The sequence below is a fragment of the Corvus cornix genome, chromosome 1A (genome assembly GCF_000738735.6).
Source record: "Corvus cornix cornix isolate S_Up_H32 chromosome 1A, ASM73873v5, whole genome shotgun sequence".
NCBI lineage: Eukaryota > Metazoa > Chordata > Aves > Passeriformes > Corvidae > Corvus > Corvus cornix.
In genome coordinates this window covers 15,124,130-15,136,665 of record NC_047057.1, presented here as the reverse complement: position 1 = coordinate 15,136,665, position 12,536 = coordinate 15,124,130, and the positions used below count along the sequence as shown (strand labels likewise).

The following is a 12,536-nucleotide window of genomic DNA, read 5'->3' as shown; positions in this document are numbered from 1 at the left end:
GAATAACAGAATGGAATAGGTTGGAAGGGACCTTAAAGACCCCCTAGTTCCAACCCCCCTGCCATGGGTAGGGACACCTTCCACTTAGATGGGGCTATTCAGAGCCCCATCCAACCTGGCCCAGGGATGGGGCATCCACAGCTTCTCTGGGCAACCTCTTCCAGTGTCTCACAGCCCTCACAGTAAAGAATTTTTTCCTAGTATCTAATCTAAACCTACTCTCTTTCAATTTAAAGTCATTCCGCCTTGCTCTATTCCTCCTTGTAAAATGTGAGTGAAATGTGAGTATATTATAAGCTTCATAGCAGAGCCGAAGTGCAGAAGCTTCTTCAGCCAGAGCAAAGCCAGCTGGAAAGCTGGCCCTGGGCTGGACCCAGGTAAGAACAGACCAGAGACGTTTTCCACTAAACTGTAGGAAGTACTCAGATTTGGAGGGATGTTGGAGGTGGAGTTACTACTGCTCTGTCTGGCGTGTATTTTGATAGGATGCTGATGGTTATACGCTTCAGCAACAGCAACGAGGGAAGGCAGCAAAGAATTAAGAGCTCTATTATAGTGAATTACTGACACTATATTTAAGGCAAACCCAAAACGTTCTTATGTAAAGGGAGGTGAAGTTAGATGGAGAGGCTTGTATCACCAGACATTTGTATTTACTTACTGCATTTTCACTGTCTAAAGGGAAAGAGGGAAGAGTCCATCGACACTGAGATAGGTGTTTCGTCGTCCCGCAAAAAACCCCACGAAAGCAATCCAAGCCCGTTACGGTGTCAGCCCCGGTGTCCCTGCCCGGAGCCGGGGGCTCGGGGCGGGCGAGCCTCTGACGCGGGTCGCAGGGCAGTGTCTCTCTCCAGCGGGGCACGGAGACAAAGCAGGGCGGGCCCTCCGCGTCCCCCGCGCCGCGCAGCTCCGGACAGCCGCCGCTGCCCCGGCCGCGGCCTCAGCCCGCCCCGGCGCCGATCCGGGAGCCGGCGCCGATCCGGGAGCCGGCGCCGATCCGGGAGCCGGGCCCCGCCCCGCGGCGCTGGCGTAGCGCTGACGCCGCGCCCGCCCCGCCCGGGCCAGCCGGGGTAGCGGCGGGCCGGGGGCGCCGTTAGCTGCTGCTGGGCTCGCCCCGCGGCGCCCGCCCGCTCCGCCGGGCCATGCGGTAGCGGCTGCGGCGGGCCGGGCTCTCGGCGGCCATGGAGCGGCTCCCCGGCGGCCGCCGGCCCCGGCTCGTGTCCTCGCTGGGGCTGGGGCGGCGCTCCTGGGAGGTCACCTTAGACGACGAGCGGGGGCGGCTGGCCTGGCGCGACCCCGCCCCCCGCGCCGCGCCGGCGGTGAGTGGGGCGGGCGGGGACCGGGGCGCACCTGCCGCGGCCTGGGGCGGGCCGGGGCCGCCCGAGGGGCGCCTGCCCTCGGCGGCGGGGGAAGAGCGTCCTCAGCGTCCCCGGCGGCGGCGGGCGCGGGTGCTGGCGGGGGCGGCCTGCGGCTCGCGCTGCCCTGGCGCCCGCGGCGGTGCCTCCGCGCTCGGAGCGCGTTGAGCATCCGGAGCGCCGTGTCGGCGTGAGCGCTTCCTGCGCTCGGGAGCCTTCGCGTCGCCTCTGGGGTTCAGAGTCCGACAGGCGGAGGGTGGCCCAGTCCCACGCCGGGCTGGGCCGGGCGCTCGAAGCGGGGAGATGCAGCCGGGACTGCCCCCGGCCACAGCCGGCTGTGCTGAACGCTGGTCGGGCTGTGCCTTCCGAAACAAAGCCCAGACCTGCTCTGGCTGAGCCGCTGCCCCTGCGAGCGAGTGCAGTCCGTCCCGCGTGTCGCGGAGCAGCCCGGGCGAGCATCTGTTCCGAGCGTGCCCCTGATGGCACGGGGGGACACCTGTCCCCGCAGCTGGCTGGGCAAAACACAGATTTGGTCAGCTGAACCCCATTGTTTCTTGGCTCCGCGAGTATGGAGAAGCGTCTAGTTTGTAATGTATTTAAAGTAATCGTAGCAGTACATAAGAGACTTACTAAAAGCAGTTTTGGTTTTTTAGTTACAACAAGACTTGTGGTTAAAAACACTTTCATAGTGAGACTGTGTCTCAGGCAATTACTTCTTTTTTTCTATTATTTCTTTTCTTGAGCATTTTAAAAACTCAGGGGCTTAGTGGAAATTTTACAAAGAAAGTTTAGCTTTTGTGATTTACTGGTTTGGAAATATTTAATGTAGGCTGCTAGTTTGCAGTGTAACAAAGATGTCTGTAGTTCCCCTTTTGTGCAGTTAGCATAGTGTGGATGTACAAAACTGCCAATGTGAGAAGTCACTGATGAAAATACCTGAAAAAAATCAGATCAACTTCTGAAAATGTCTGCATATCGAACTTTCTACTATACTTTTAAGTGGTATTTTTCAGGGTCCTTGACTTTGGGGGTTTTATATAGTAGTTATTCCCATTGTTAATGTAGCCATATTAACACAGACTGTGAACGTCTGAAAATGTGTAATGACTTTTTTTCACAGCAGCTACTGTAGAATTGCAAACTGCTGTCATCCTCATTTTAGAGGTTGCAGGATCTGAGACGGAGAGAAACTAATAATAGAAAGGCTGACTAGAAGTTTTATCTGAGAAAGGTTTGAATATAGATGTTTCCAATCCCAGGCAAGTCCTCAAACTTAAAAAGTTAAATAGTTCTTCCATTCTTACAATGTACCTTTGTTAAATATTTTTCAGATTTTATCATATATCTTATTGGCCTGAGGCTTTTTTCAAGAAGGTGAGGAAAAAAGGAGAGCTCAAGAATTGTGAGAATTTGGTGTTATACTTTACATAACTGAGATTTGGTCATGTTTTAAGTACAACCCTTCTTATTCATAATATAAAAATAGTTTGTTATCCTTCCCATGCTACTGCGCAAGTAGTTTGACATAATCTAGTGTTTATCAGCAGTACTGATGGAAAAAGTAGTCAAAAATTCCTGAACTTTTCTCAATTAAAAGAGCTTAAGATTTTGAGGACAAATTGATTCTTTAATTCTGCCGAGCTTAACACATTGTTGCAAAAAATAAGCTGTATACTTTTCAAAATGAAACAAAATTAGTCTAGATAAAGGTACCTGGATCTTAAATTTAAAATAGAAAGTTTCAAGGCCTTCTGGGATAATTGCTCCCACTAGGTAAAGTAGCTCCTACTTTGGAGATAATTTGGTTGAATTGTGTAAAATCCTTCTGAAAATGCCTTTGCAAAGTCACTAGCTGACTGATCTGTAGGCAGAGCAAATTCAAGGGGAGTGCCATTCTCCTGGCTGATGAATTCCTGTAGATCAAGCACGAGTGCCACAGAGTCACACTAGCTCTCTCATTAGCACTCTAAAGTTTACAGCTGCTTACAGTTGTGAATTTTTACTACTCTTTAAGTTGTAAGTTTTCTTGACTTGCTCCTGGTAGACCAAACCGAGTGTGAACCTGCCCTCAAGCATGTTCTGACTGTCAGAATTTTGGGAGTGGTGGAAGAAGAGTGGGATACAGTAAATTAAAGTCTTTATGAGGCAGTTTCTGAAGTACTACCCAGCTGGAGATTCCTTAAGAGGCAAGTGTGGTTACTGAGTGCAGCTGCTGTCTTGTAGGACAGCTGTTTACAAGATTTTGGAAAATGTGATGTGGAATTGGAGGAGGAAAGAGAAGAGAAGAGAAAGAAATGCCTAAGTGTTCTGGAGGCACAGGTATAATTTATGTGGGGAGCAATACAATAGATAATGTACCTTTTCTTCTTAACACCCTGATTAATTCATGTGTTCCCTGTCCTTGTGCTTTAATATCATCACAGTTTTCTATTATTGCTCCCTTGTTGACGCTAAGCTCTTTTTAAGACCTGTGATGATTCATTGTGTTCTCTGCAATTATTTTAGAAATATGAGCAGCATACGTGACAGTATATAAATAAACTTAATCATATGGAAGGTAGTTAGTTAGAAGCCTATAATTTCAGAAGAGTTGCTTGACCAAGATTGGTATCTTTCTACCATTTAGCCATTGACTACATGACTACATTGTGTCTAAATACAGCCTAAATTATGCAGTATAAAAGTGCTATATTTCTTGTTTAGTAGGTAGTTATTACAGTGAAGCAGTTGTCTTTAAACTGTAAAAACTCCGGGCTACTTGTTTTCTGAGCATTTATTACTGTCTTAAATTCAGCTATATAAATCAAATTTGTTTGGTGTAAGTTTTTTCAAGGTTTTCAGACTTTCACATGTACAGAACTAGAGCTGTAGCTAGGTGTATTGTAGAAGTGTTGAAATGTTTACCTTTCCCTGTTGTATCCAAAATCAGAAACAGATAGGAAACAATCCAGACTTTGTCCTGTTGTCCAGGACAATACAGTTTTACAGAGTATGAGGAGATTCTTACATTTTCTCATCACTGTACAGTGATATTTACATACATATATGTATGTATTTAAATCCTATTCTGTCAAAATGCAGAAGAAGCATTAATTCAGGAGAATTCTTTTTAATGCTATCATTTGGAAGATACCAACAATAACAAAAACATCAAATGTTTGTTCAAGTCATGGCGTATTTTTAACTTCCTAAATACAATTTATTTCCTTCTGTTAGACTTTGTTTAACAGCATCATAGTTTTGAGTTCTGTCTTCAGTGTAATCAGGTTCCTGTTTCCTGTTCTTTGATGGTTAGACATGTTTGACTTTAGATGGAAATTTTTACCTGTAAATTTTCATGTGTTTCTCTGTTACTTTCAGCTACGCATCTTTTTTTTCCTAGGGATGCCTTCATCTTCAAATTTTCTTTGAACGTTATTTTTCAGCCTTGTAACATTTCTCCATGAGATTTAGTCATTAATCATCAATAGTGTATGCAAAGCTGGTCAGCTAAATTATTTTATTATTTCCCTCATGCTGATGGCACAGTCAGGTTTTTCTCAAGTAACACATGATAAAACTTTTTGTACCAAATTCGTAGCAGAGTATATATTGTATGTATATACTTACAGGTATTTTAGAAGCATTGGCTAAGATTTTATTGTGCCTGGTACTAAGGCATTGCAAATGCCCAATGAGATTCTCCTGTCATTTTTCTAGGTTTTCTATTTTTTTTTTTTTTTTTTTTTTTAATTTCTAAAGTACAAACATGAAGGGGATGACCAAACTAGACCCTGAACTTTTATGTGTTCACTTACGGTGTGTGCTTTCTTTAAGCCTTTGTATTTCAGAATTCTCTTCCATGTGTCCTTTCCAAAGCAACTGCCTGAGGAAGCCTCAGTACTAGTGTTCACAGGACTGATGCTATTCTGGTGGATTCTAAATAAAGCTCAGTTTGATAAACAGGGTGCTGAGACAGCAGAGGGTGGGCCAGCTTGGGAACCAGGTCTGTCCATCACCTGGTACCTGTGGTGTGTTGGCACATCCTTAGTCAAGGTCATTTTTCATCAGTCATTTCCATCTGGCAGTGGGTGTGTGCTGAAATGTGAACCATGTTTCTCTATAGGCAATGCCACAACTACATCACACAGGTGGGATGTGGGAAATAATTGCTCCAGCAGGCATTGCTTCTTTGGAATGTGTTGTCTTCTGGAAGATACGTTATTCAAATAGAGATGACACTACATTAAACAATACATGTTCTTTAGCATACATCTTTTTGCTGGGTTGTTACCCCCTCTTAAAGTGAGTAAGTGCATCTTACTCCCTGCTTTATCATTGAAATATTGATAGTTGGGTAGAAAAGGTTTTACTTGGAAATGAAAAAGAAACAGTGGGAAGACATTCAATAGTATGATTTAAATGTTCAAATTGACCCAAGTTCAAATTGCTGTGTTTTGATTCAGATTCATGTGATGTGAGGTAGCTGTGTAATCATAATAGAAACTGGTCTATTGGTTTACAAAATACATGAAAATTTATTTTAAAATAAAAGAAGCAGATTTCCTTATATATGGCAGTGTATGGTGCAATTGTGGTCTTTGGATATTTCTGTGACTCCTCCACAATTTTGAATCAAATCAATCATGATACCTTTTTTTCTTCCCCCTCACTTAGGATGTGAATTGTCTGTAAATCTGCTCTATATCCTACCTTCTCTTACTCTAGTGTTTATTAAACACAGCTTTCTATAGGGCATGATTGATATAGTACCATGTACCTTCTGATAGAAAGTGTTCCTGTTCTCTTGCTTTTAGGTGAAGGCAAGTCTTAAACCTGAAAGCGTGACCCTTCATGTGGGTAACAGCAAATTAGTTTTCAAAGTGACTGAAAATACACTTTTTCTTTAAACCTACATCCCAGATTTTTACTTGTTGATATTTTTAAGTCCTGAGAATATACTAATAGTTTAAATTAATTCTAAATGCCACTGCATCTGTGGGCCTCAGCTGAATTTTAAGAGTAAACCAAATGCTGTGATCAGTAATGTTTTTATGCTTGTGCATGTGTCTAGGTTACTTTGAGCTAACACATTTCTGAGGGGGAAATTTGGCTGTGTAGGATACGTAGCTGGCAGTGATGAATGAACAAGTCTTGACTGAGGTGTTCTGAGTGAGTTTGCTTATAAAGTCAGGAAGTGTTCTGTGGGAGTGGCAGACAGGAATGACGCACCAAAAATCCTTTCTTAACCCAGAAAAACACACTTCCCAACTGCTGGTTGCATTTTTCACAAAGAAAGCCCACTGTTAGTGTGCTTACCTTGGTTTTATTTCTGTGGGGTTTTTTCTCCCCTCCCACTTGCTTAATGTGGGAAAAATAGTGTGCATCTAATCCAGTGTTTTGCTGATTTATCAGTTTGCATTTAGGAAGAATGTTAAGATTAAGAGCACTGTGACCCAGAATGAATAATGACTGGCACAGCCAGAGTGCTGAGAAGACTGACACCTGTTTATTGTGTGTTTTGTTTGGCTTTTTTTTACTCTTTTTTTTTTTTTCCCCATGCTCCTTGATCCACCTTCTCTGTATGGTCAGCTCTTTGTCTCTAGTATGCTAGACATTGATCATGGTGAAAATTTTGCCTAAAAGCTGTTGTGTGCTACTTGGTTGAATAAATTGGACTGAGCCAAGTAAAGTTCTTTGGTATTGTCTGAGTGCATAGTTCAACCTTTTTTCATTAATGTCGATCTTGTAGTACTTTCTGTAAACAACTTTTTTGTGTGTATTTGTTTTGTTAATGTGGCAATAAGGTTTTCCATGTTTTGGGAGAAACACATAAAGGTGAAGGCCTCTGAGTGAACACCTTTATGCTGTCAGTGAAATAAATATCTCAGGCTGCTTGATAATAGGGTAAATGCTACAAAAATAGGTGTGGAAAAGGACTATAATTAGTACGTATGTGAACGTTGTTGAACCTTAAAGAGAGACTGGGTTGGTACTTGTTTTCATGGGGCAGGTTTTGGTGACTAAACAGCAGATGAGGACTTTGTGTTTATAGGAACAGGACTGTGGGGCTCATACTGAAGGTCTCTGATTGCTTCACACTGAAAGCTTCTTCCTTCTGGGGAAAAGGGGGAAGGGTGGGACTATGTAGTTGATTTGCACTGTGATTAAATAATGTTGTGCGTAGCACCAAGTCAAATGGTGATAGAGATATTTGGATTGATAGAAATTCTTGAGTTCTACTCAAGCACATTAGAATTTGTTGTTTAAGTGGTAGGGAATGTTCTGAATAACACATGTTATTTGAGACAGTTTTGCATCTTTCTGGCCATCTGCAATTACTGGGTTCAGTTGTGCGTGGTTTTGACTGTCTTAAGATTGGTGTACACTGTCAGGACAGTGGAGTTGCTTGATGCTTTTATGGTGCTAAGTAGTACTGAGGGGTATAATCGGCAGAGCTGATATTCATAGAACAGAAACTCCTCAGACTTTCACCAAATCCAAAGATTTACAGATAGAAGGTGGGATTTGTTCCTCTGGTGTTTCCCTCCTTCCCCCCCACCCCCCCATTTTTCAGGAATCTGTTTTTTCAGATATGTAGCTCTGGTGCCATAAGATTAAAAAAATGTACATATATAACAAAAATATTTACTTTTTGCTTTTTTTTGCCACATCTATGAAGAGATTTGCTTGAAAATCAAAACAGTCATGCAACTGTCAGAGGGAGAACACAGAATTAGGAGACTTTAGAAGCGGTTTCAAGGTTGTTAATAGAAGCTGTGTAATATGTACTGAAGTATGTACTCCAAAGAAATGCTTTCAGTGATACAGATTTGGAAGTACTTTTAAATCTGTTAGCCATCTGTACAGTTGGACAGCTTTATTATATTAAAAAAATGCCTCATAAGACAATGACTTCAGTTGCTGCTCCCAGTATACGTGCTAATAAGTATGCACTATGAAGGACTATTTCCAAAAATGTTCTTTAGAGCACTGTCATTTGAATTTTGGGGAAGAAAGACTAAAGAATGTGCTTCCTTTCCTTTATTGTTCCATGTCTGTTCTGTATTTCTTCTTCCTCGGATAAATGGTTAATAATCACATTGAGATCCCTTAGCAGATCTTCTATCTATTAGGAAGACCAAATAGCTGTTACTGTCCAATACTAGATATGGTCTTACAGGTGCATATGTACATTATACATATCATGTATCTCAGAGTCCGTGCCTGCTGTTGGATATTAATATTATTAATCCAACATTATGTGACTGCTGCACTCCCCTATCATGCCTTAAATATAGTAAGTGCAATTATTATAAGCCAAAATTTGTTTTTAAGTTGAAACATTCAAATACAGCCAGATTCCTAAAGGAGTTCAGTGTAAAGTTTGAAGGCTAAATTTCTTTTGAATCATGCAAAAAAACTTCAGGGAAGATAAGATCACTAGATGAGTGACACCATGACACTAATCATGTCAAATACCAAAACCCCTTGAGTGAGCAGTCCACAAATTGTTGATATCTGTGATGATTGTAAAGACTCTGTTGACTAAACCAATTAAATAGGGTGGGGAAAAAAAAATGAAATTGAATTAGTGGCTAATGAATTGCAGTCATCACTGTGAAGAGGTCAGGAAAACTTTTTGCTCATTTTACATTCCTCACCACTACCATTGCACCTCTGCAAAATAGTGAGGAAAATGAAATGTGGAATAAACCCCAGGAGCAATGGTATTAGTGTCTGTATTTTATGGGCTTAATATCCTAGTATCACTCTCTCTGTATATGTGAGAGAAGCAAGTATATTAAAATTCTTATTATATAAGAGATTATTTATGTGAGACTATACTATTGTAACAATATAAATCTTTTATACATGTGTATGTATACAGAGAGCACTTGCTTGTACATAAATACAAAGCATGTGTTTTAAGTTTCACTTTTTTTAGATGAAGTAAAAGCAGAGCAGTGTTGAAATCAGTAATGAAAATGAGACAAAATTTTACAGGAGTTAAGTCTGAGATGATGTTTAGGAACAATAAGAGAAAAAAGATTAAGGTTGGAGGAAATTATTTCATAGTCTACAAGAGGTCTTTCATTCTGAAAAAAAAGTCGTTTTGAAGTTGATACCAGGAAAATATTTCACAGTATGTGAACATAACTTCTGGAATTCTCTTCTTAAGAGATACTAAAGTTTAAAAGCTTAGTGGGATTTAAAATCTAAAGAATTCATATGAATGCCTTTCTTTCATAAGCCAGCTACTTACTTGAGAATAACAAATAGCCTCTGTAGTCTGTGCACTAGATTTAGTTGCACGTTCTTTGAAATAGCTTGTGCTATTCACTGTCAAGTATCTGGACTAGGCCTCATAGAAGGGGCAGTTTAATTACTCTAAAATCAATGTTGCTGGATTTTGGCTTCATGCAAAAATATTTTTATATATGAAATACCTAATTTTCTGAGAAATCATAGACATTTAAAATACTGTCTTGGGTATTTCATAGGTGGTTACGGATTATGTGCTTTGACTAAAGACAAAAGAAAATCGAAAATATTCAGAAAATTGCTAGTTTTGCTCTTGGTTGTGCTTACTGAGCAGCTGCTCTAATCATGTCTGTATCATATTAGGTATAGAAATAATCATTCAGATGCTGTTTGAAGATTCTAATACGTAAGATCTTGTGTTCATACAGAAAACTGTTTTGTGCCAATCTCCGAGATCATTGCTGTAGAAGAAACTGAGTTCAACAAGAAACAACGTAACATTGGCAGATGGCACAAAATGGCAAAGCTACATGCTTTCACGGGTAAGGCAAATAACAGTCTCTGGGTGCTTGTCCTCCTTATTCTGAAGGCAGTTTAAGGCAGACTCAAAAGGAATCATTAGAGTTTTGGGTTTTTTTAAAAGAAATCATATGTTTAAAAAAATCCCACCCTGCAAAACACCAATCATCCAAAACAAAAAAAACCCCAACAAACAAAAAACCAAACCAACCAAACAAAAAACCCCAAAAAAAAAAAAAAAAAAAAAAAAAAAACCCCAAAAAAAGCAGCAAACTGAAGCAAAAGAACCCCCCCCAAAAATCTGTTGGTTTACATTTAAAGATCCTTACTTGGAAGATAAAACTCTTCCTTTAAGAACACATGCTCTGTTTGGTTGCTTTTAATGAAGTTCAAACTAATCTGAGTGTTTACTCTAATGTCTTTTTGCTGCTGAATGACTCTGCAGTAGGACACCTGCTTTCTACTACTTGACTAGAAAATTGAGAGAGGCTGAAAAAAAGAGCCCTAAATGTTTGGGGTTTTTTAAATTACCCCTAGCCATCAGGATGTATGCATGAAGGTTTATTTGTATTATTGACTGCATTCTTAAAACAAAGTGCCAGAAATAAATGTCTGTTTTGGGAGAGGAGTGGTGACTTCTGTGCTAAAAAGATGTCATGCCAAAATTATATGTTGTGCAGTACTTTCCTCGCATTTAGTCCCCTAGTGAGAGTGATTTGAGATACTGTAGATGAAGTAAGTATAAGGTCTTAATGCACAAGAAAACTTTTTTCTCAAATTTCAGCATTACGTAATGAAATTCACCCTTGGTTACATCAGAACTGGTGTCAGCCTGGCTTATCATCTTAAGCTTGTGGCATTTTATGTAGATATTGCAGACTTTAATACAGACAATACATAAGCTCAGTGAACTTCTGAACAAGTATGTCTATAATAAGTTGATGAGAAATGGCTTCTTTAAAAAGAAGCCTGTGTTTGGGTGTCTGCTATAAGCAGACACCTAAAGCAAGTGTTTTCATTTATGTTTTCCTTTGGACTACAAATGTGCTGTTCATCGGAATGCTTCTGTCATTTGTGGAAATGTGTAGTGGAGGTTAATTACAGGTCAGTATTTTCGAGATCTTTCTGAAATGCATTTTTTATTTCACAGAACCATCTCATTATGCCTTTTTTTTTTTTTTTTTTAAATAGTGTATTATGTGAAGAAAGCCCGAAATCACCGCTGGCGGTGCAGTGATATGACATTTTGGTGTGTTGATGAGCCCATATGTAATCAGTGGATACAGGCACTGAAAGAATTACTTGAAATGCAGAGTAAGTTTGAATAAACTATGAACATTTGCACCATCATTTTGTAGGCTTGTACATCAATCAATGTTATTTTGATATATCTGCTTTTTTGAACTTTTAAGAGCAGCTTATGCTCAAAATGAGGGAGCCAGGAGTTGAAGTGTCTCCTTATCACTACTTTATCTTGCATATTCACTAAGTTGTACTGAGTGCTTTAATCAGTCAGGACTGTAGATGTCATATAATTCTGCCCAGATACAAACTATTTTCGCAAAATAGAGACACACTGGAAGCTTAGCAGAGGCTTTAAATGACTGTAGCTTCAGAAAAAGTAATGGGGAGATGTAAGCTCAGGGATTTGAGGTACTGTAGAGATTTGAGGGTAAGGACTGTAGCAATTGAAAGATTTATAGGTGTGTTTCACCTTTCCAGACTGTCATCAACAAAATGTCTTATGTAATAAGAGTTCCCATTAATAATTTCTGAGACTCTTAGACATCTGCTTCATGGGGGGTTAAAAGTAGTTTTGAAGGAGTTATTCCTGAAAGAGATACCTTGATAGCTGTCAGGAAGCAGCAGGAGCAGAGTAACTCCATGACAGAAGGATGTCAAGGGTGATCATAGCATAGGCAGTGCCCTTGCTGACCAGCATCCCACTGTCTCTGAGCAGGGTGGGCAGAACAGGGATGAGAATAGAAGCAGGTCCAGTTTACAGCCCAGATGAGGTAAAGTAATTGGGTCCATCCAGGGAGGCTGGAGTAGAACAGCTGGAGCTGGAGACAGGACTAGGGATGAGCTCGCTACAGTGTAGGTCTGAGGCCCCTCTGAGATACAGAGCTGGAGAAGGGATTGGATACAAGTACACCTACAGTGTGACTCAAGCAAGTACTTAAGGCTCACAGACTAAAAATTAGTAAGTTTAAGAAAAGCTGCTCTGAACAAGCAGTGGAAGCATTCTTAATGTTTTTGTTTTGTTTACATTACACAAGATATCTGTCTTTTTCAAAAAATGGGGGTTGTGCACCAAATCAATACACCTGTGAGAACTGTGGCCTGAGCAGTCAATTCCATTTGTATGCAATTGTTCATTTTATTGGTAACAAACTATTTCAGGAAAGGGAATATGTT

At 40.8% G+C, this 12,536-nt stretch overlaps 1 protein-coding gene across 1 annotated transcript in view; it reads left to right on the top strand.

Moving 5' to 3' along the window:
- The first annotated feature begins 1,161 nt into the window (after nucleotides 1–1,161).
- Nucleotides 1,162–12,536, top strand: part of CERK (ceramide kinase) — a 42,992-nt gene continuing 31,617 nt past the window's right edge. Inside the window, 4 exon segments of the mRNA XM_039570828.1 lie at nucleotides 1,162–1,296; nucleotides 1,299–1,319; nucleotides 10,028–10,141; nucleotides 11,310–11,432. Coding sequence (XP_039426762.1) covers nucleotides 1,182–1,296; nucleotides 1,299–1,319; nucleotides 10,028–10,141; nucleotides 11,310–11,432 — 373 coding nt within the window. The 5' untranslated portion in view covers nucleotides 1,162–1,181.